This window comes from Zonotrichia albicollis, chromosome 3 (genome assembly GCF_047830755.1).
Source record: "Zonotrichia albicollis isolate bZonAlb1 chromosome 3, bZonAlb1.hap1, whole genome shotgun sequence".
Taxonomy (NCBI): Eukaryota; Metazoa; Chordata; class Aves; order Passeriformes; family Passerellidae; genus Zonotrichia; species Zonotrichia albicollis.
This window is the reverse complement of record NC_133821.1, coordinates 7,096,399-7,121,429: the sequence shown is the minus strand read 5'-3', so window position 1 is coordinate 7,121,429 and position 25,031 is coordinate 7,096,399. Positions and strand designations below refer to the sequence as shown.

Below are 25,031 nucleotides of genomic sequence, written 5' to 3'. Positions count from 1 at the left end.
CTGATCTTACCACCACTGATGCTGGAGGATCGAGAATGTAGAAACAGATTTGTAATAAAGGGCTGTAATAAACACTTGGCTTCAGTGCTCATTTTACACACTGCCATGAAAATATCCCATGTGCTCTAGATCCCTCAGCAGGACACTGGCAAGTTCTCCAAATGCCCAGGAAATTTTCAGGCACAGACTAGAGGTACCTGGCTGTACAAGGACCAGACAGTCTGAGCCTTGGGCTTTGGGCTCCCAACTCTCAATTTAAGCAGTCTGGATCCTGCACACAGCTAACATCTTATTATATGTTCCTGTTCCTTTTCCAGGTCTTTCATAATTCCTCATCTATCAGCTCTCCCTACTTAAGTCCCTCTCATCCTAGCACATTGGCACCAGAAGCACAGATCTGCTCTGAACATTTTCAAAGTGGTATTTAGCCAAATATCCCACTACATCAAAGATGAAACACCTCAGAAGAACATGAACGTTTCAAGAGAGTTTTGCTTGTGACCAAAATGAAACCTTCCAACCTGAGGGCTTTGATCTCAAACTAGGCATGTCAATATGTCTCTCTTTCACAGAGGCATTTGAAAGGCTCTGCTTTGTATTTTGTTCCCACAAAAGATACAGAAAGACTTCAGAAACCTCAAGAACTTTCCATGGGATGGAATGACTTTCCATGGAATGGAATTTCTGCTCTAACACTTCCAGGGGAGGGGCTCAGGTAAGGATGCTCATGTCAACCGTCTTGGTCTTCAAAAAAGAGTAACTGGAAACATGCTGCAAATTCTCCTCATTTTTCTTTAAAAAAAAAAAGAATAAGAAGAATCAAAAAAAGCACTAAAATTATATAAGAAATCACTGACCTTTTTGCCTAATTCTTCTAAAAAAGCCAAAATGAAGAAAGAAATCACTATATTAAAGTAAGGTTCATGATTATGAAATAAATGGGAGCCTCTTGTATCAGTTTTTTCTTTCTACACTGTGTCCAATTAGTCCTTAGTTTGCTTCAAGCTTTTATATAAGGAAAAGGGTAGCTTGGTTCATGTCTTTTTAAAAGACACTTAGTAGACATTTTGTTCAAGTAATTACTGAAGTTGCAATAGAAGAAAAAAAAAATGCTATTTCCTACTCCATTACTGTACATTAATATATCTTCCCTGACATTTACTGTCAGGACTCAGTTTTTCTTACCATCAATCTACTTCACACAATTTAGTCTCTTATTGGATGGAAACTTTTCAGACTAAGAATATCCCACAGTCCTTCTGTTGCGTGATGGTTCCTACCACTTTAGGTGTCTGTTTTATCAATCACAAGAACCAGAGACTTTTCTTAACAATAAAGCCAAAAGTGTGAATAAGATTCAGAAAATGTTGCCTTTTTCATGAGATATCCTCTCAGGAACAAAGAATTTCCATTTTCTATCTACCTTTTGGCCTTTCCCATTTCTTGAGTGTAATTTGCATTTGAAATCAGAACAGAGTATGAGTTGATGGCACAGGTTTTTTTTCATTTTAAACAGATCATATTCTTCTGCCAGGTGGACTCTTGTATTACTTTCCCAATTCCTCATTGCACTGCAGATTGTTCATATAGTCACATGAAATTACTGTCAGCATAAAAAAAAGTGTTTCATTCCAAGTGTCCTCAACTTGCTCATTGATATGTTTCTGCTTTGCTTGTATCCAAACAACTCTCTAATGGGAATGAAGGACAAGCTGGATTATTTCAGTCCAGAAGGGTGAAGCCAGAGAAAAGAGAAGATTATTGCCAACAGAAGGGAGCCGGTCATGCAGCTCAGGCACCCCTGTACTGGGCCAGAGACACCTCTGAGCCTGCTGGGCAGGCTCAGACCAAGCTGCAGGAGTGGCTCTCATATTTGTAAGTGTCCCAGCCCCACAGCTGGAGCTGTGCCAGTGCAGAAGAACCATTTCTACACCCCCCCTTCAGCTCAGATAGCATATTTATAAATCTGCACACAACCAAAAGGGATTATGGTGAATGATGCTCAGCAAACGTCTGAGAAGAGCTGTCAGGCTTCATCATTTTTAACATCCTCAAACAGTTTTCATTAAAAGAAAGAAATGGATGGATGTCACTGGTTGAAGGGCTTGCTTCCAGCAGTGAAATACAAGGCAGCAACTGAGAAGATGCTGAAAGTTTCTGATATTTTTCATGCTGCCCAAAGATAAGAAAGATACTTGGACATGTCACAGTTTTCAAAGCAAAAAATAATTCCTATTCTCAATATCATGAAAAATCAAGAATACCCATTTGATAATTCTGACAGAATAATCTGTCAGATATGAGGGATTAAAACTGAAGAGTGAAAATGAGCAATGAGGTGTAAAAAGGCAGGGATCTGCCCCAAAGCAGCATCAGCAAATGGTAGCTTCCTCAGGTGTAAGGTCTTTGAAGCAGGGGCATCTTGCTTGTTGCTTATGTAAAAGGTAGCAGGGTTAGAATCCATGTGTAGTGCTGCTAGTGCCACCTTGACTAGAAACAGAATGGGCTGCAGAATTGGTAAGTCTGGAAGGTGAAAGAAATTGCTAGGTTCAGCAAAAGATTGTGCAATTCCTGTGGAACACCACCTCTAAGCCCCTGAGAAATGCTGCTGTCATCTCACGTGATCAAAGGAGCTGATCAAAGGACCTTGCATTCCATAGGAAACAGCAGGTGAATAACCAAATCCCACCTGAAGAGGAGGGACTCCATCAGCAACCATCAAATTTCTCCTCCTCCAACAGATGCAAAGTGGGATTCCTGTGAGGAAAGGAGCTTAAAGGTTGTGACAGCTCCTTTGCTTAATCTCCAGCATCAGAGGCAGGTTGCTCTAACACGATGAATTAAAAAACCAACCAAACAAACAAACAAAAAACCAAACAAACCCCAAAAAACCAAACCAAAACAAAAACCAAAACCACAAGGTTCCAGTTTAGATGGTACAAAAAACAACTGCACCAAAGGAAGAATTTTATATCCTTGATTCAGGTGTCAGTGCCCGACTTCTTGGTGTCATCCAGGATATCACTCACCACCACTCTACTCCCACACACCTACCCTCTCCTCCCCCAAAAAAGGTCAGAAAAAGTCTCTGCACTGCAAGGAAATACTATGGGCAGAAGTTTAATCTGTCCATTAGTGAGGTGCAGTATCTAATAGGTAACTTGGCCTTCCCTCCTACTCCCATGGATCAATGCAAACTTCCGGTTATTTGTAAGATGAAATATCATGCCATTAGCAGAAGCCACTCATGACAAACACTCAGGCATTTGACTTCTGCAGAAGAGTAGATGTTGATTTTTGCTCTAGCTCCAGCAAAATAGTGATTAATTGGAAGCTATTCAGTGTTCCTGTGCCAAGGTGGGTAAAAAGCACCAAACAACATCTTGTGAACATCTTTACTCTCTGTTATTAAGAGAAAAAGTTGCACATTCACAATAAATGTCACAGTAAGTTACTTTCTGTCCTCTTTTCTAGGCACAGGTTAGAGGTATCTGACATAACACATAAAGAGTGTGTGTTTCTCTGTTCAAGGGTGTCAGAGAGTGCTGCCAAGATCATGGGCTTAAACCCAGAAGGAAACTCAGGGGCATGTTCAAGAGGAGCTGTCTCAGCTCTGGCAGCTGTTCCTGGAGGAGCAGAGCAAAAGGAGCCCCAGAGCTCTGCCCCATGCAAGCACAAACCTCCATGACCCCAGGAGCAGCTGCTCAGGGTCTGGCCAGAGAAATCCCCACTTTTCTTGTTCTCCAGCTGTCTCATTCTCCCCTGGGCAATGCTTGTGACACAGGGAGATGTAGATAAAGCTCTTTCAAAATTGCACCCAAAAATAAAACGTTCATATGGTTGGAACGTATGGGGGGAAAAGAATTTAGGCCACGTTGGAATTATTCTGTCTTCTGACTTGGCCCACAGCTCCTGTCTTGTGAGCAGCCTTTACTTACAGCTCCTCTTGCACACATTTAGACAAGCCTGAGGACTCATTTGTCTCCCAGGGATGTCTTAAGCTGTAATGAATGTTTTACTATATAGTGCCATAAGTCTTTAGGATGAAAGGAGCAACATAAACTCAAATAATTTACTAATGAAAATCATTAATAATAAATGTAATTACAGAGCTTTTGTAATTATTCAAGATCTTCAGAATATTTCAACATCTGCATCATCCATTTATGATTTTAAAACAGAGGAAGATAATAGAATTTTTACAGAAATCTTTAAAAGGCATGAATTCGACACAATCATTAAAACAGAAAGAGCTTCTCCTGGAGGAGAAAAAATTCAGGGAATGGAGAAAAAAAGGAAGAGAAACAAGATTTTAAAATATGGTTTCAGTTCCTAGGCTGTAGGAGTATTTGCACAATTTAAGGCTGGGTGGTAGAAGGACTATGGCTAACTTGAATGGAGTCAAGACCAGCTATAGATTATGGCACTGAATATCACCAGGGAAAAAAATCATCAACATTGAAAACAAAGAAGTAGCTAAGAAAATGGATGAAAAAGCAAAATATATCCTTACATAAATACATTGAATGTTCAACAATATAAAGATGTGCAGTGGTGTCACTCCTCCTTAGAAATCTTCTGGGACTTTTCCAACCTTCAAGATGAAGAAGTTTTCATTTTTTTAGCTACTGCACACGTTATGAGTCAAGACTTATTTAATGAGCATCCAGCAGTACCAGATATCAGAAGTGAACAATTAACTGGTTCGTTTCTTCTCTCCATCACCTTTTCTAGCACTGCAGTCTTTACATATTGCCTGATAAATCAGAGGTTTTTAGAGAACAAAAGCCACCCCCCAAAAGAGTTTTCTCACAATAAACCATTATGATACCAGGTTATTATGGTATCTTCCCTGCCTTTCTTGTCAGGACCAAGCACATAGTCTAGGTAGAATTTTCATCTCTGTTGATGCATTCTAAAAGTAGTAGTAAAATGTAAGCAAGAACAAGATGAATGGGAGGAGTTACAAAAATCTTTAATCAACCCCTACACGTTGCAAATAATAAAACAATTGCTTCAAACAGCATTCAGTGTTGCAGTCTTTGACATCAAGAAAAACCTTAGTCAAAATTACAAAGCCAGGCCTCACTAATACAAAATCTTCAGCAATTTTATTAATCACTAGAAATCCAACAGGTGCTATTTTAGTTTGGAAAAAACCCCAAAAAACAAAACCTAAAAATTTTAAACATGATTTTGCCCCATTTAATTTTTGGAAGGTTTTAAAATTACCACTAATATTTAATGCCTGCAACAAGATTTTCCAAAAAGTCATGGTCTGTTCATGATCTATTCAACACAATTGTTTTCTAGAGAAAATCAAGTTGATATGCCTGCTTGATGTTCACAAAGCATTTTGAAGATGAAAAGTAAGAAGTGCTAAACACGAAGCTAGTCTGACCATCTTCTCATTACAATACAGATAGACAATCTCTCAGAACAAGAAAAACGAGACATGAAGCTGGTCTGGTGAGGATCCTGTTTTGCCTTTGAAAAATGTTAAAGTAATTGATAGTTTCAATAATACATAGTTTCAAAGTATTAAGTATTCCTTTTCTCAGTGCTTCAAAGGGGTCCCCATATGCCTAGAAATGCAACTATTTTCCTTTTCACGTTTGATAGGAAAAAGTATTAAAAAGACTCTTAAAAATACAAATAAAGAGATCTATCCACTTTTTGATCCACCTTTATCTGAAATTAAAAAAGAAATTCGAGTGCTTTACATGTCCCCCTGTAATGAAAAGCCTCACAAAAAGACTCTGATGTGGAACTAATTTGCATTCTGAATGTGCTGAATGGACTACAGAGACTATAGTAACCTTTAGAGAATCTTTGCTGCGTTAAAAAAAGCAATTCATATTCTACCTCCTTCTACAGAAAATGAAAGGTTGAAAGATGTAAATTAGACAAAACAAACAAACCTTTCATAGTATATTATGAGCTTCAGGTTTCCTGTGCACTTACTAAAATTTAGTAACCCCTCTTTCAATTTCAAGCAGAGTAAATCGGAGGTATTTGACAAATGCCTTATCACCATTTGATTTAAGTGTTGCCACATACAGGAGCATATTTCAAGGAATAAAGCATTATGAAACAACTTCTTTGAACTTCCTTACTGTATCACTCATGCCATCAAAGGGAGGATAACTTTTTTATTATTTAAAGATCACATAATTTCTAGCCTGTCTAACTGACTTTAGGCTTACATGACCATGTGGTGTATGTGCATCTTCACATATCCTTAATTCAAGTGTTGGAACCCACTGACCCGTGTCAATACATTTTAACAGGGTGGTCAAAGCCATAAACAGAATTAAATTCCTGCTCATCCCATGAAAATGAGGGGGTTAAGGAAAAGAAAAGCATCCTCTGGAAGCCTTAATTAAGAGATTGGAAACAGCATACACTCATCCCATGTGAGAGACAGTGAGCCTTTCTAAAGATTCAGCTCACTCCGGAAGCACCAGGAATCCCTTGGCTTCAGTGTTTGTGGGGTTCTCCACTAAGGGGCAATCAAGTTAACTCCAAAAGCAGTGAAATAGTGATTTGATAGCAATTCCTTATCACCACCATGCAGCATCAGTAAAATTATCTTTCATCCACACAAGCTGTCTGTCTTTCCTTATTTACTCTTGTCCTTATAACAACCCTGCCAGTCTTACATAGCGAGGCCACATTGCTTCCCCAGATGCCCTAAATCCTTGCACCAACACTATTATCTTGGAACCAGATGGAAAGAAGGGCTGTGAGAGGCCCTCCAGCCTTCCTCTTGCCCAAAGGTATGATCAGCTAGATCTGAATTATTTTGAAATGGTGTTTATCTAACTTGTTTTCAGAAACATCCTCAACCTTCCCCAGCAACCTCGGTCAATGCTTATGAACATGACTTGTTATCTTCAGAGCACACAGGAGGGAAAAGCTCTGTCCCTATATCTCAGAAACTGCTTTTTACCTGCAGGTTTCAATATGCTTCCTACTTTTCTTTTTGTAGCTAAATATGCTCTACGCTTTCTACTTTTTTCCCATCTACAGCTGTTGTGGTTTTCACTACCCTACTCCAAATTTTACCTGTTGATATCTGCTAATTGCAGTGTCCAAAACAGGACACAGCACTTTTTATTTGTAGCTTGTAAGATTTCTTTTGAAGTGTTTGCCTTAAGCATTTTCCAGAAGTTTCTTTTTTTTTTTTTTGGAGAGTCCTTTTCCCCAGGAAATCCAACCCTTGCCTTCTCCCCAGTCTTCCTGACCCCCCACCCTGTCATATGCAGGACAGCAATTAAACACATCTTTTTCCTCCTTTCCCCATATGGAACAAACCCAGCAAGACTGCAAGCTCTTCAGGGCTGAAACCATCTTAAAAGCCACTTAGCTATAACCTATTAGCTATAATTCTCTATACTAGCTATATAAAAGATATTAATATGGATATATCACATACATATTAACTATAATAGCTATATTCAGCTCATAAGTAAGAGTAAATAGGGTATTTCAGTGCCACTGGAAATCAAATTTGAAGGGTCCATCTGGAAAAGGATACAATTTCCCTTATTGTCAGTTCATTGGCCTTTCACTCAGCCTCTCCTTCTTCCTTGTCAGAGATCAATATAAATCCATCACTGGGTTCATAGACCCATCCTGGTCTTCAGTGCAATGATTGGCTCAAGCCCAAAACTGGGGCTTGACTGGGGCCCTGAGCTGTCCCTGGCTGGAGCACCAAGGAGTGTGGCTGCTCTGGAAGGGTGCTGATCCCCATGGGCAGGCCTGGGACAGGAGTGTGGGCAGACTGCAGAGCCCAGGCAGATCTGACCTTGTTAAATCCCCCCCATCCAGCTGCAGCAGAGGGGAAAGACACCAACCTTGGTGGAGATATTTACAGACACTCCTCCTGCCATAGCAATCAGAGGTTCTAGAGAACAGCAAGCAAAAGCAGCAGGCACACAAAACAGAAAAGAAAAATAAGCGGGGATGCCATGAGGTCTATAAGAGCTTTCAGCATTATCCAGGGATTTTACACAGAAAGCCATCAAACTACAGCCCACAAGGACACTGATCTTAACAGGAATTCAAGTCAGGCACCAAATTACCTTTGAAGACCTGGGCTTTAATTACAGAAAATGGTGTAAAACCTGCTGATGAATGGCTAATGCCTGGCAGGAGTTCTGCAAGCTCTCAGCACAGTCTGCCTCTGCTCTGAGGAACACTTCATATCAGACTGCAGGGAAAGAAAAAAGAATGAAGCAGAAGTTGAACAATGTCAGCCTGCACTGCTGAGGAGGAACAGACCCACTAAATGTAAACACATTGAAATACTAATTAAAGTCACAGACCCCCATCAGCAGCCTAGCAAAATCCACCAAACCCCTAGTGGAATGGATCACACATTTTGGGATCAAAGCTGACATCTCAGTAAGGCCACAGGAGTATGTGTGGCTGCTTCACCTCTCTCATCCTGTTCCTCCACCATGCTGGCCATGTGCTTTGGCTTGCAGTAAAACTGTGTCAGAGGCCTCAGGTCAGTGCCAGATGAACAGGGCTAAATTACTGTAGAGTTCGTGTTCTGAAAATAGCTGTATGTTCTTTTGATATTTTAATTTCAGTAAAAACACAAATTAGCAGGGAAGAAAATATCCCGTCTGTCATCCCGGTAGTGCTTCAGGTTGCCTCATTTACTGATGGCACTTTGCAAGAGGACACACCTTACAGGAGCCTGAGAATTTTGGAATGGAGGCTAATTCCAATGAGAAGAAATTGCTGTGTTGCATGTAATTTTGTGTTCGTTTCCTGAAACAGGAAAGACAACAAGATCAGAGTAGTGACAACAGCCTTAAAAATTAAGTTGGAGATGCTGTTGGAAACATAAAAAGGCACAAAATGCCAGCAAGTTTTAGAAAATATATTTAAAAATGTAGATAGCAGATACATGACAGCAAATGCCATTGTTGTGTCTCAGAATAATGATATCTTCTTTGTATTACTCACATAGCCCTGCCAAAGGACTTTTCTTCCTCATTGTTCAAAAACTTCATCATACTAAAACACTGAAACTGCCATGTTTGAGCAAAGACTCCACCAAATCTATATTCTATATCATGTTTTGTGATTCAATGAAGTCCATTTTCATTCTACTAACATGCTTCAGACTGTCTTTATTACTGAACAGCCACCAGATAATCTTTCAGAGGAAAGTCTTCCTGCTTCCTCAAACAAGGAAGGTTCTCACAACATGATTTCTACCCATTTTAATTTTTTTTTTTTAATTCTTGATATTATGGTTTTAATTGCTATCATGAGCTATATGTGCTCAGTTTTGAATCTTACTAGTCCAAGCAATCACACAAAATGCATTTGTTATTGTACTCAGGTGTATGTATCCCTCTGAACTCAAGGTTCAGTCTTACTCCCCAAAAACCATTTGGGTTTTATACAACCCAGTAAAGACAATATACAGTTTTTGTCATGAGAAGTTTACATATTTCAGCATGATGAACACAGACTTTGGGTCCAGCTTATGCACACTAAGCCATCTGAAAAAAGTCCACACTGTGCTTTCAGTGAGAGTGGATGAAAAGCGGGAAACAGAACAATTGCTTTACAGAGGCGTTGCTTCCTTTAATAATTTGTGCCACATAAAGAATACTTTTCACGCTAGGTCATTCAAGAGAGATTTTGGTGGAATGTGATCATTCAGTTTATGCAGCAAAACCAAGCTACCACGATTTCATTCTGCTGTGTGCTCAAATTTTATATTGTACACCCATCAGTTGTTAAAGCATAGCTCCTGCTAAGCTGAAAGCATAAAAGAGAGAGTCTCATTTCACTTCTGAAAAGCCTGAAAATGTTTTATTCATGTATTTGTAGCACATACATTGCAGGGAGTATTGCTGGATTCAAGAGAGAATTGAGCGACCCTTCACAGATGAGATTCTGTTAGTTTAGCATTTTGATTGGGCAGTAAAGAATCTATCAGGTTTTTTCTTCAGCTCCAGGTCATTCATTCTGGACATTTTGATGAAGTCTAAACCAGAGCAATTATGCATTCATGAGCAGGATGCTGAGGGTTTCACTTGGAAAACTGAAGGCTGATAACCAAAGTAAGGATCAAGTATCTTTCCTGAGGCTACTGCATAATGATGAAAAGACCACATCTCAAAGCACGTATTGCAGAAAGCCTAGTGCTGCTCTTCAGGCTGCTGTAGATAAACTACTGCTGTAGATGGATTTAAAATAACCAGCCCCTTCATCTGTCGGGGCTCAGTAGACCTCTACAGTGCATCAAACATAATGTGTGTTCTAGAATGAAGAGCTTTGTGCTGCTATGAGGCAGAGCTGACAGCTCCTGTTTCAAAGTTATCTTTAATGCAAAAACAAGAAACGTTCCCAACTGTATCCATTACAATAAAGATGCTGGGTGATAAAGTCTGCTGCCTAAATCATTTCAGTCATGTATGGGAAATCAAATCTCTATAAGCCTGAATGCACACAAAATGCAAATCGCTCTGAACTGTCTCTAATACAAGCACATTCACATCCATCCTCAATTTCAGATACAAGGTGTTATTGTGAGCTCACTGCTGAGCCTGGTGTAACCCGAGTCCAGGGAAATGCTGACTTGGAAAGATGTGTGACAAAGAGCCCAGCCCTGCAAGTGTTTGTTCCCATGAGCCCTTCCAGAGGCAAACAGGCTGCATAGGAACGACTCTGGGGAGAAATTACTGCATATTAAACAATGTACTAATGTACTAATAACATTAGAGAGCAGGCTGCAGTCTCCAGCTAGCTTGAGAGTATTTGCATTGTACAGGCAAACCCTAATTTGATGGATTTGGCTAAGAGTTGGGAATGGCTTGTCAAAATAAGCCTGAGTTCATTTATTGAGACATTAACAATGTCCCATCCCCACGTGGACAAAGGGGGACTACCCTTGGTACAACACAGCACTGACTGTGCACTGCTCTGGTGTGGAGAAAGGCTCAGGGGACAGGGCTGTGTCTTGCTGAAAACAAGGAGGCCACTGGCAGTGGTGTTGGATCTGGCCCAAAATACTTCACCTTGCAGAGATTTTTGCTGAATGGAAGTTGTTCATTCAAAGTCCCTGTGGATTTCTAAACTAGCTGAAAACTGCAATTTGGAAAAATTTAAGGGCTATTCAGAGTATGAGGTTGAGAAGGAAGGAATAGTAAGCTGCACACAAACTGTAAGGGCTCATTTTAGGTATTTCCATTCAAATAATAACACTGCACTTTATTCAGGACTTGTGTGGCTAGGAAACATATGTTTACAACGAAAGCAGAGCCATGCATCAGACAGAGCAGTATTGTTTCAGAGTCATTGCAATATACACTATCCAGACACACTTCAGCTAGACAGACCTCTGAAAGTGAGGGGCACAGGTAAGAGCTGGCTCTAGTTATTGTAGGTGTTATTTCAAAAAATTAAAGAGTTGTGAAGTGCATGGGCTCCATTGTGCTCCCTCCCCTCCCGCCCTCCCTGCTCTGTTAAATGCATCCATCACATCCTCTTTCCCTGGGTGGATTTCTTTATCACTGATTCCATTGTCCTGTGATGGAATGGAACAGAACAAAGGTTACCAGATCATTTTTCTAAATCACTCATCTAGTCTGGTGAAAACTCTAAAACGCAGGAGAATTTAAATAGTTTAAATCCTATTGAAGAGCAATCTGGCTCTATTTCCCAAATGAAAAAAAGAAAAAAATTAAAATTTTGAAAAAAGCATGACACCAATTCAGCCAAGAATCCCATTATGTCTGATTATTTTGCAAAAACTTCCAACATATTCCTTTACTTCTTTTATTGTGCTGGCATATCATAGAATTAAAACCCATTGTTGCAGCCTTTTTCTTTGTCTGCCTGTCTTTGGAGAGAGGTTATTTTTAGTTAAATGTTTTTTAAAAAAGGTCCACAGCCGGGTTGGTTGGTTTATCTTCCTGCTTTCTCCTGGAGCATTTGGAGAAAAGCTAAACAAAGGAACAAAGTGTTTTGATACTCCTTGCACGTTCCAAGATTTAGTTAAACAGCCAGCTTTGATAAACTTATCCTGCTCCTTGGTTTGCTCAGCCTACTGGAAAAGCAAAGGAACAGAAGCAAAGCCCTGCCACGCCGCATTCCCTCCCTCTGCAGCCTTGGGAGGCCTCTCCAGGGGCCTCTTTCCCACTGACAAATGCAGCCTAGGCATGCCTAAGTGCTTAGGCACTTGGGAATGTGTTTCTCCACATGTAGGCAGTGAAGATAACCACAGAGAACAATCCTGGGCCTTTAAGGGGTATTAGAAAGGAACATACCTGGAAAACAACACAGACACGGTTTTGGAATGTCAGGAACTGCAACTATTTGTTACTGAATGCTCATCTGGTTAATTTTTGCTTTAAAGCAATTTTTTGCACAAATTCCTACCTCTTCCAGTCTCTGTCCTTCATCAAGCATGGTTCAGCTTGTATTATTGGGATATACCTGCTGTGTGAGGGTAGTCTGTGGGAGGCAGAGACCTTAAGCAGTTAATTCAAATTGCTTGACACCCAGTAGCTAAGAAACAGTTTTAGCCACCAGAAAGAAAACTGCTCATTGCCACCAAAAGAAATAAAGAAAACTGTCTAAGCACTGTTTGTCTAACATGAAAACATAGTCATGCTTTAAAAGGGAAGAGTCTGAATAAGCACAGAAAATTTACTATAGTTACTAGAGATGCTAACTAAATCTCACTCCCTGGTTTCAAAGCAAAATCCAGACTCCCAGTGGCACAAAACCTTCCAGAGAAATAAAACTAATTACACTTCAGCATTTCTAGACCTTGAGGTTTTTAATCACATATACCATCTTGCTTAACAGTTCATTCACTTAACACAGGCAAGGTACAGGTTTTTGTAGAAGTGTCTGGAAGTGCATCTAGAATGCATTGCCTGCCCACTGTCTTATTTACAGTTTTTTTCAATGAAAATCAGTAGCTAATAAATCAAAGCATTATTACACAAACACAAAATACAATCATTAACACTTTACTGGATACAAATGATAAGCATAAGGAAATGTCCATGTACACCCACTGACATGAATTTGTGTTAGCCTGCTACTAATATATGATACTGTGAATTGGTGGTAATATAACTGAAAGACAGATGTGTATTAAAAAAAATTAGAGAGCCACTCATGTTTGACATGATCTTATACTGAGATAAATATCTACAGACAGTGGTATGATCATGTACATTCACACATGTGATCATATCAACATAGTTAATTTTTTTCTGACAAGGTATCATCATCAAGGTAGTTGAACCTCCTCAACAAAGCTTGCTAAGATCAAGTACCAGATAATATTTTCTAAAGTGTTGGATGATACAGAAACAATCTGTGCAAGTGTAGCAATTTTGATTCAGAAAAAAATTTTTAAAAAGTAGTATTTACAAAGGTAATTTTTAAATTCAGTGATTAAATTAAGACTCCAGTCTTCATATTCCAAACACCTGTTCATTTAATTTCTTTTTTTTTTTGGCGGTTTGCTCTCCTCTCCCCCATTCCTTCTCCCAACCACAAATATTAGCCCAGGTTTAAAGTAGACTATCACAATTAAAACTCTTCAAAAAACAGTAAGTTATTCACCTTGTGCCAAAAAAAAAAAAAGAAAAAAAAAAGAAAAAAAAAAAGCAACACTATAACATTATTCATAAGATTTCATAAATCCTTCATAATTAAGGAAAGTTCCAGGAGCAAAAAACTTATACAACTTGGGAGGAGAAATAAAGGAAATAGGAGACATACATCCATTGACTTGCTTGTTCGTTCGTTCGTTCTTTCTGAATTTCATTTACAAAAAGCTCCTGGTACTTTTTCTAATGTTTCCACACCTCCTTTCTCTGGCACATATGGTTTAATATACAAACAATTTAAATAAAATGTCAAATTCAAATTCCCACCATAAATAATTCCACTCTTATGAAAACTGGTGGGGTTTTAGCTATTTCAAAACTAGCCCTGCCTGGCTAACCATTTGGTTAAATAAGAGGATTCTTGCAAAAAATTTGTTATTCTATTTTAGCCTTGTAACAATTTAATACAAATTAAATCTAGAAGATACCCTTTTCACTGATGTTGTTTCTTTTTCATACATCCTAATACCCATAAGTTATAACCATACAGGCTGTGTAAGAAACAGAATTATTTGAGCTTTTCTGTGTTTTCTAGGGATTCTATGAGCCTGTTGATGTTTTCGAACTTAAACAAAAAAATAAAAACTCTTGAAGTCCTTATTCTAAATGGGAGATAAACTCTCTAGCCTTTTTTCTTCGTGGAGTGTTATTATCCATCCTTATTATAAGATACTGTATTTCTTCTCAGCTTTAAATTTGGTTTGTCTGTACTGTCTCTTTTTGTTTCCATCTTGTTTTTTGGATTCCAACTCATTTGGTGAAAGAGCTCATAATTTTACCTCCTTGCTGAAGCTGATCTTTTCACACTGGTCAGCTTTGAAAGTCAGAATACTGAGTGTTTCTCTAGGTCAGACTGGTACTAATTTGAGTATGGAGTGGAACCAAGCTGGTTTGATGTGGAGTTTGGATTGATTTCTTCTCATGCTGGGTTGGAGATCTAGCCATCTCGGGTGGTTCAGGAAACGGGGTGGGGAGTGGTAGCCATTTCCATGCCAGAGTCTCTTAACAGCAAAAATACAGAAGAGAAACGGAGAGAATGAAAAAAAGACTTGTGGTTGAGTGAAGAGAATTTCCATGTCCGTGAGTGGTGGTATTGTTCAGTGAATTTGTGACAGCTGACAGAGAAGTGGAATTTGCTGAAGAATTGTTTGAAGGTGTTGGACTTGTTCCATTGGGACCACAGTAGATCTAGAATGTGGAAAGGAGAGGAAGTAACAAAAAGGGTTATATTGTCTCTTTTTAAAAGTCAGAACACATATTAGAAGCAGTGAACACCGTGTGGCCCCCCTCAGACACAGCACTCCAATGATACATACAAATGCTCACGCCTTTCATTGTGCACTTAGGGACAAAGACATTCTGAACTGCACGTGTGGGATTTGTTAAAGAAATAAATCTAATATTTTTCTAAATGTATTTACATAACTATTTCTTTATGGAAATCCTTTAATCCCTCCCTACATTAGAAGACACAGGTTTCAAAAAATCTCAGGAAAAAAAAGAAGTGCAAATGTAGAGCTGTGTAAAGGCAGATCTTAGGATAAGAAAGACTTTCAAACAACTGTGTGAATTGCAGTCTGTGTTTGCAGACCAAGCCACAAGCAAAAATATGAGGAAACAATGGTCAAGAATCTATTGATACTGTTTCTGGGGCTGGTCTGCAGCTTCCTTTGAAAAAATGGTGGGGCTTAATGTGAGTGGATTTAATATTTCAGCCTCTCTTATCTTGCTGTGGTAGCACTGAACTGCAGAAGTTAGAACAATGAAACCATACTGAATAAATCACAACCTATTGGCATTCTAGAAGACACAAAAAAGAAATGCAGTGAAAAGACCATATATTAGCAAATTTTAAAAATGCTGACAGAAAGCAAAAAATACCTTTTTCCCCTCATAACTCTGCATTATAGGGACAGAACAAAAACTTGCACTCTGTGCAACCTCAATATCAAGTTATTTCCTATACATGCACAGGAAAATTTTCAAAGATAACCTAAAGTATGTTTATTCCTGTGAAAAAAAGCATGTGAAACACAAGGATGAAACACAAGAGCAAAAATCACATTATCTCATCCCCAAAAATGAACCTAATACAGGAACCTTGGCTTCAACCCCATGGCAGCAAACTTGTATGCTACCAGAGCATTCTGGTAAGCTCTTAGACTTAATTCAAGTAAAACCATATTTTTTAAAAAGAAGTTAGTCAGTTTAATAAGTAATTCTGTCCACAAAAGGTGTCCTTATTTTCTCATGTTTCTAGTACTGCTGAGAAAATAGATTAACAGGAGGGAAAAAAATCAATCCCTCAATACTGTAGTAATGAAGTCTATGTTAAATTAAGTAGAAAATTGCATAATCATTTTCTTTTGGTATTTCCTACTAAAAAAATCCCATACAATAGAAAAACATAAGAATGGTGTAAAGGTTCTGGTATTTAGCATTTCTGGCAATCGGCATCGTGTTGGAAGCAATTTAGGACTGCAGGATAAAAATCGCTGTGTTGAAGTTTCTGTTAAAACCGGTCTGAAAGTGATCAATAGTGAATTGCTGAGTTAATAACCTACAAGGCAAGTCCCAGCCTGCCCTGGAATTTTTTTGAGTCTCCATACAAAGACTCCACCATCATTCCACTCTTGGTTATGTATATTTTAAGTTTTCTTGGTTTTAAACAAAAAAAAACTAGTTGCTGAGTATTTTCTCTTTTTTTGTGGTGGAAGCGAATGGGCTTATGTCCAAGTTCCCCAGCATCACAGTAGATGGGACCCCAGAGGTTTTCTCAGCGTGAATGTGATAAATGTGATAAATACCGGCAACCCAAAGGGTCTGATCCTTCTCTCAATCACTGCCAAGGGTAAGACTCCACTGAGCACAAAGGAGAAGGGATAATGCCCTTCCTTGCAAACAAAGAGAGGAGGAGGGCACACGATTCAGCAGTGCCGTTGCTGTTCATTTTTCTGATACTATGCTATTCACCCTATTGAGGAGGTGGTCTCTAGGAACAACACACCAACACGGAACCTGCGAGCCTCGCTCGGCTTGGCCGCTCAAAGAGAAGCGGATCGCTCCTGCATCCATCACCTTTGCGCCAAGGTGGTGCACTAAGGGCACGGCTCGGCCAGCGCAGCAGCCGGAGCACGGCGCCTTCGCTTCCAGCCCTGAACCTCCCGCTCCTGCCGAGAGCCCAGCCCAGGAGCAGCCCCAGAGCTTTGGGTGGGGGAAGGACCAGACCCGCGTCCCGCTGCAAAACCTTCCCGGAGCTCTCTCGGCTTGGGAGGGATCGCTCTCCCCCAGAAGAGCGGGGCAATGAACGCTCAACTGCCGCTCACACCGCGGTTCCGCGGCTTTCCCTCGAAGATCCCACGGGAAAAAAAAACAGGCGGCCAACTCCAACTCGATCTTTTCTGATGTGACCGGGGTAATCCGCGGCACCGCCGTCCCAGGGCTCCGGCTCGCCCCGCCGCGCCCATCCCCGCCCGTCCGCAGCCGGGGCTGCCCGGGCTCGTTCCTCCCGCCCGCCGCCACCCACGGCCGCCTGCGGCGGGCTCCGGGACGGCGCACACGGACGGGGGAGCTCTTTTCGGGAGGAACCCGCCCTCCGCCGCTGCCGAGGCGGCCGGGGAGGGTCTCGGCGGGGCCGCTCCCGCGTCCCGCCTGGGGCCGGCGGAGGGAAAGCGCCGAGCCGCTCCGAGGCTCACCTGCGTGGGAAGGAGGAGGGCAAGGAGCAGGAGCCCCAGGCCGAGCCGCACCGCCAGCGCCGTCCCCATGCCCATCTGCTGCTGTCCCGGCGTGATGCTGGTGCTGCTCCTGCCGCTGTGGCTGCGGGCGAGAGGGATGCGCCGCTCCGCCGCGCCCGGCCCCTTTTATAGAGGCGCGGGCTGCCGTGAACGCCCCGCCGCCTTCCCTCCTCCGCCCCGCACCTCCGCTCCCGCCCTCCGCGCCCGCCGGGGCCCGCAAGCCGCGGCCGCCCCCTGGTCCCGCTCGGGGCTCCGCTGCCCCTGCCCGGGCTGTCCCGCGGGACCGGGCGCGTTCGGCTCCTGCCGAACCCTCTCCAACAGACCCGGAGCTCTGCCGGCTCCCCTGGGCTCTTACAGGCGCTGCCCCCCATCTAGTGCCGGCGTCGTGTTCTGGTATGGAGGGACTGGCACAGGGCTGTGGCGCTCGAGCTGCAGTTACTCCAGAGAAACGCTTGTTTTTATAAAAACACCAGGCTTTTTCCATTAAAAAAAAAAAAGAGCGAAAGAAGGAAAGGTAAAAGTGGCTGTAAATATTTCTAAATGGCTGGAGCAGTGGAAAAAAAGCTGGGGAGTTAAGATCCCATCTTGTTCGGAGCTGCCTCACCATCAGTGCTCAGGCTTCAGACCACAGGTTGCAATTTCAAGCACTCTTTAGATCTAAATATTTTATTATTACCATTATTCTTTAAAGAAACCTATGTAACAAGTGGAACACAAAGTTCTTCCAGCTGTAGCCTCTGTGTAGGCAAGGTTCTACCTTCTGGCTCAGTAAATGCTGTACTTGTATCTCCCCCCTTGGCTGACTGAAGTCTGATTTGGTGAGGCCCTGAGATGACCTTTCAGATGTCTCAGTATATAGACAACTGAACAAAAATAGTCTGTGTCCTCTTTATAAACTACAAAAAAGAGACACCCATGTGCTGATTCTATCGTCACAAACCAATTGTTTCTATCTAAGATTTTCTGTTGGCTCAGACAAAACAGGTTTCAAAATTGGACAGATTTGTGTTTATCTCAGAACAAAGTGTGAGGAGATACCCAAGTCCAACACTACAGAATTCGTTGGCCATCTTCAGGGACTAGACTGCTTTTGAAGAGCTTCCAAGGACATTGCTAGAACTCAGTCCAAAAGCACAGGAAATGTGGAGAGATGCGGTGTAGAACCTCACTGTAGAACCAGGTGCTGGGACTTGTGTTGGACAAGAATATTTAGTTCCAAACGAAGTCTTTCATTAATTCTTTCAGAATGCCTGACAAAGCTATGGTAATTTTATTTTTCCAGAAATAAAGCATTTTGCAAGCTGTACCACCCAAGATATCAATCCTTGGACAAAAGATATAAAACCAGGATAAAAGAGCTTTTGAGAGCTATGCAAAGTCTGAAGCACTTGTGAAGCAACATTTCCTTCATTCTGATCACAGCCACAGTCCAGCCCTTAACTATGAAGAGACATAGTCTGTCAATAGAGTAACTATGGGAACAGTCAACAAATTGATGGTCTCTGAATATTCTCTGGTTGTGAATCCACTGAAAGCTGGATGCCAGAAGAGGGGTTTTCATGATTATGGAGCTATAAGGAGAGAAAGAAGAGAACTGTGGTGGACTTCAAATGACAGAGGAGTGACAAAGCTGAAAACATTTCTATCACTACTTCGCCTTGCCAACAGTCAGTTTTGGTCGTCATAGTTAAATGACTCACAAATGGGGGGAAAGGTCACCTTTTCATTCAGTAGATAAGCCTAACACCACAGAAAAGTGAAATTCCCTGTGAGAGAAGTCATGTGAATCACAGCAATAAAGTCAGGGCTCACGTGATTCTGACACCAGATTCCATGGAGGAGATGAAAAATGAAGGGAATCCAGTTAGGGCTCAACAATAGCTAAAGCAAAGAATATTCTAGTGTAAATCTGACTGAGATGGTTGCCATTATTATCTCTCCCATCTTGTTTGGGAGGAAAGGAAGTGATACAGCTGTTGCATGATCCCATAGGGATCATAACTGGCTGTTCCAGGTTGAAGCAGCAGCTGAGACACTTAAATGTCAACACCAGGACAGATGAGAATGAGAGAATAACAGTCAGATGGCCTTTCCCATTCTCTCTACCTGGGCGTCTTGCCTGAGGTCTGTAACTGTAAAAAAAGAGGATGATGCACAGTTCTTGTAAGGTGACATGAACCAATAGAGCATGATACAACTGACTATTATTATTATTATTATTATTATTATTATTATTATACAGTGTATTGCACTTCTGGTGTTTTAACAAGTTTCAGTGCAAATGAGGGTATAATTCTTTTTTCTAAAAACATTGTGAAGGCTGTTCCTCTACTTAAAAATAAAGAAAAAATCCCGAGGTTTAACAACATTTGGCAGAAATTATAAATTACAGAAATAGTAAAACTCTGTAAAGTTTGTGTTTGGAGGCCAAAAGAAAGCCTTTTTGAAGTATTCCTGAAATACTAATATAAATAAGGAAATGTTCTATCAGCAAGAGAGAAATGCTAAAAGTATTTTAAGCCCAAGATTTTCATTGAAGCTTTTGTCATTGGAAATTATAACACCTAACACTCCATTAGATTTGTACAACCAACTTTCCCCATTCAGGAAAGCTGCAGTATTGATTCCTCCTGAACACATAAATCATCTGCATTCCTAATTCCAAAATCTTTTTTTTACAGCTGAAGTCTATCATGAGGTCTGCAAAAGATATATCTGAGCAAGAGCCCAGGATCCAATATATGGATTTTTCAACAAGGCAAGGAATGCTGTGAGCTGAGAACCATACGAAGTGAAGTACTGCTATCTGGTGGCCAAAAGGAATTTCAGATATTTTTCTTTCAGAAAAGACAATGTGCTCCCTCAATCAAACACCCTTTGATAGCAGTGTGCTCTTAGGGTTCTCATCATGCTGAGACCCAGTGTTAAATATTGTTGAATCCCTGTTGTTCTGCTTCCTTTAGTTTTTATCCATAGGTCAGCACCTGTCCCAGTTAAATACATAGTATTGGATTAGAAAGGTTAGCAAAGAGAAGGGAGAAAATGATCTTGATCTTTTGAGTTAAATGTAAGTTCATGTGTATATTCCACTAGTGACTTTTAAGTTGATTGAACTTCGCAATAGGCATAGCTCTCAGTTCAGTGAGCAGAAGCAAAACTTGTGCTGCTTTGCATAATGCACTGGAAAACAAGATCAGCTCAACTGACTGGCAGAAAACCCCAACAGTTGTCTATAAAAGGAGGCAGAGAAGTCTACAAGACACATAAGTAATTTATTCAAATACATTACATTTAAATAAAAAAGCTTTAGCAAATTAAGTGGAGACAGAGCATTAAGTGGAATGAATGAGAAATAATTTTGAGTTAACCATTAATTTACTCTTACCTTTTAGATGCTAATCTTGATCCATCCAAAATATTTGAGGATCATCAATTGCCAGTGAGAATTACTGAATCTTGTGTTCCCCCAGCCAGCTCTTCACTCTCCTTGGTTGTGCATAGACTAGAACTTAGTACTTATATATTAGAACTTACTACACCCTGTGGGTCCTCTCAGTATCTTCACCCACTTCAGGGTGAAGCACCTACTGCAGCTACTCAGGCTACTGCAGCTCTCAGTACTCACCTGAGTCATATTATGAGTTATTTTAGTTAATACCCACCTGTGAACTCATGTATTTATGTATTAGAACCTGATGTTTTTTCAAAAGACAGATTTGGAGAAGTCCATTTTAGCAGTGTTCATCAAGTAGCCCACATATGCTGATCTAAGCTGACATAATCTGGTGATGTTTCCTTGATATCCATTTTTAGCATATGGTTCTGCCTTGAGAAACTCACAGGTCAATATTTCCTAATATTTCATTAGTTAGTCTGGTCCTTCTCTTGCTGCTTGTTTAGTAGAAAGGACTACTAAACAAGTAGTCCTTTCTACTAAAGGAAAGGACTTTAGTTGCAGCAGCTCCAGCCATATAATCAAAATTTGCCAGATATTTTGAAGTACCCTTCCTTACATTTGCATCTTCACTACCATTGCAGAACAAGACTGAAATACTGATGGGACTGGCTGAAACTAATTTTAGACAACTGGACAAAGCTGTTTGGCATGTGTCTTGGATAAGAACTCAGAATATATATTGAGGATTGCATTTCCTCTTCCAGTGAAGGGTTCATATTAGATTTTTGTTAGTAAAGCTTTTAATGGAAGGCTTTTAATGATTGGTGGTAATGCAAATCTACATTTATTGGTAATAAATGTTGATTAGATTCAGCTACACACGTCTTCAGACATGGGCCTTGCTGCCATGATGCAGAACCAGGATCCCAGCAGTGGCACTGTTTCCTATCTGTATTGGTCTGAGACAAAGGTGTTGGGCTGGTTAGTTAGAGGTATAGTTATGGTTATAGTTATAGTAAACAAAACCATGATTTCCAGACCTGGAATTGTAAGCCTGGAAGTTTGAGCAGAAGGGAAATTGTGATTCCAGAAACAGTTTCAAGAAGAAATGTGTAAGGGTTGCTGCTTTAATGTCCATGGATCATTTGACTTCAAGGGATGGTGTCAGCCTACACAATTAGGTGTGGCTTCAGATCTGCTTGAAAGCACACCTTTCTGCTTAAGTGAAACAAACTCTTGGGTGACATCAATACAAACAAATTAAATGGTAGCAGAGCCTGTTCTTTGGCCTTCAGGCCACCTGACATGTCTAACCCTGTCCACACTATTAAACTCTCTTAGTCTCCAGAAGATGAAGGCTAAGTCTAAGCTGCCTGTTGGTACATAGCTGTCCCTGAACTTTTCCATGGTCAGGAATTGTTTGGGATCATGCTACTTGGAATAGGACAAAAGCAAGACAGAGCTTTCCTTCACTCTTGAGGCATAATGTCAGATAACAGGTCTATAGACATGAAGAAGTAAAAATGACCAAAGGCCATTTATTCTGATTTGAGGAAAGTTTAAACATTACACTCAGAAAAAAAAATCAGTGAAGGGCATTCCCCAGCCCATAGGCCTTCTGCTTGTTTGCCAAACTATCTTTGCATAATATTCTCTTAAGTCTTCTTGCTGCAAGTTTACATTGTACTGCAACAATTTATTGCATTGCATAGTAAAGTGCACAGATAATAATGATGACCAGATTTGTAGCAAAGTGTTTACTGGTTGAAAACATATCAGACACTTTGCATTGAGAGAAGGAAGGGTTGCATGACAGCAGCCATCAACATCTAAGTGAGGCTCCCTGGAAACCCTTGATGGATGATGAAAGGAAACAAGTGCTTCTATGACGTAATAATCTCATTTCAACACAGACATCTGAAATAGATTAATCACTTCCTGGAGATTCTGACATCTCTTCACCAACTCCTAAAAGAGTATAGATGATTCACTCTAACATTTGCCACTATATTTTCCTGTAGTTTGAGGAACAGATTCAATTCCTTCAAGCTTTCTTCACAGGATTTCAATGCTTTTTTTGTCACTTTCCTTTGTACTCTCTCAAATCTGTCTTAATTAGATCACCTTTTCCAAAGTAGCACACTCTACTCAAGATAAGACTTCATCATGCAACAGCTTCATTGATGCAGCTTAGAAAGAACATTTTTTTCCAGCTGTTTTGTTTTGTTTGTGGTTTGATGCAGTTTTGAGATTATCTCACTCCAGTTCTTGAGCAATAGTGCAATGTTAGCACTTTTCCCATCTCCCTGAATTTTCCTTTTATGATGAAACTTATTAGTAATTTCAATTATTGCAGCCAAGTTCTTCTTACCATTATCTTGAGCCCTAGCTGTGATTTCTTTCACTGGATTTGATATTCTGCATTACCTCTCTTACCTGGGGATAGACAGTTAGCTATCCTCATACTATACTGCTACTTTGCTGTGCTTCTTTCCACACAAATGAAAATATATACACTGAAAATCCTTGCATCCTTATTAGTCATTTTAATCATCATCATTAGTTTATGACTGCTGTGATTTCTTCTATCCCTGACACTTTACAGGACCTATGTTTTCAGCCCTGCATACGAAGCATTTTTTTTTCTGATAGCAGTGGAAGTTTTTGTCCTCTTTTGAGAAATGTTAAACACTTGCACCTTGCAATCTGGATCTTGTATTCTGCTTCCATTTTTTTTTTTTGTTTGCTATTGTTTCCTTGGTATTGTGGTTTGGGTTTTTGTTGTCATTGTTTATTTACTGCCTTCTCTTTGCCAGTTAACAGGGCAGATTTTTACCCACAGCTATCAAGAAGATAGTCTATATGAAAAGAGAGCTGTCTTATGGAATACCTAGGTTCAGAATTAATTACTGCTGCATGGCATCCTGAAGGGGTTATTCTTTTGTAATCTTTTCTAGGTAATTTCTAGTTTGAGTAGAGGACAGGCAGAGATAACAAAGTAATGATAACGAACCATGGAGAAATCTGATAAACAGGAAGATCTAAAGTTGGATGGGAAGACACAATATTTTAAATCAAAATAAGAACAAACAGGATTAAAACATGTGTAAAGAAGATCAGCTATTCTTCCCATTTCATAATAGAAAAAGGGACCAGTCTAGGATTTGAAAAGAGGAACTGCTGAAAGGAAACGTATCATGTATCACTAGGAGTGTTAGGACTTCATGTATCTTTTAAATGGTGAATACTTTATCACATGGTATCATTATGCAAGGTACAGAGAAGGAGTGGTCACACGGTGATGAGAACACCCAGAGCTGAAACAGCTAGTGTTGCAAGGACATGCTTTCCCAGGAGATAAAGCATCCCAGATCTTCTACCATGGGATTTGCACATCTTTTACACCTCTGGAGCTGCACATTGTGAAAGGGCAGGACAGCCTTAACACCAAGCAATATCATTCTGACATTTTATCCCTCTTTACTGCACCTTTATTGATATTATATCTTTATGTGTGTGTTTGTGTGTGTGTGTGCTTGTGTGTGTGTGTATCTCAAAGGTGCATTGAAACAGATAAATTTTTCTGTTTACAGATGCTAATCAAGAAAATTTGGTCCCTGAGTCACACTGGAAGCTGAAGTCCTTTGCTCAGCCTTTTTTTATGCTTTTAAAAGCAAACCTGACACAAAATATTGTTGGTTTGGTTTTGTTTGGGGCTTTTAGTTTGCTTGTTTTAAGGAAACTTTTATTATACATACATGGAGAAACAATTGAAATTTCCCCACTGGAAATTAATAATGCTAAACCTGCATGTGTATATCTTGAATTAGTTGCTATCAATTAGAAAAGAGAACATTATTTTATAAGAACTAATGACATTAATCTGAGAAGAATACAGAGGAAACACCAAAGTAAACAAATAATTCAAACTACTTAACATTTGCTCATGGACTATGTTGTTTTATGGCTAATAAATAAGGTTCAAATAATGAATGCTTAATTGATTGGGTTTGGGTTTTATTGCATTTGCCACCCACTGTTGGTGTAGGTAGATAAATCCTAGAGCAGCAACCAACACCAGCAGAATCTGAACATGTTCACTACAGAATGAATGAAAGTCTCAAATCCTGTCTTAGGAAACAGCACGATAACTTTTCCTACCAAAAAATTTTTGTGTTTTAGACAATTAGCAAACAAGAAAGTGAGGGTGAAACAATAAAACAAATCTCATTGCAA

At 40.2% G+C, this 25,031-nt stretch overlaps 1 protein-coding gene across 1 annotated transcript; it reads right to left on the bottom strand.

Annotated features, from left to right (window-relative positions):
- Positions 1-13,465: 13,465 nt before the first annotated feature.
- On the bottom strand, positions 13,466-17,548 carry CD24 (CD24 molecule). Its single transcript, XM_014271267.3, has 2 exons — positions 17,360-17,548; positions 13,466-14,852 (listed from the first exon to the last, which is right to left on the bottom strand). The coding sequence occupies exons 1-2, from the start codon at positions 17,432-17,434 to the stop codon at positions 14,667-14,669; spliced, it is 261 nt and encodes an 86-aa protein (XP_014126742.1). The 5' UTR covers positions 17,435-17,548; the 3' UTR covers positions 13,466-14,666.
- Between the last annotated feature and the right edge of the window lie 7,483 nt (positions 17,549-25,031).

Bases quoted from the DNA above. Each gene is read 5' to 3' on its own strand.
- CD24 (XM_014271267.3), bottom strand. From the start codon at position 17,434: ATGGGCATGGGGACGGCGCTGGCGGTGCGGCTCGGCCTGGGGCTCCTG. The intron at 14,853-17,359 runs GTGAGCCTCGGA...TCCACATTCTAG, and splicing joins CCCTCCTCCTTCCCACGCAG to ATCTACTGTGGTCCCAATGG.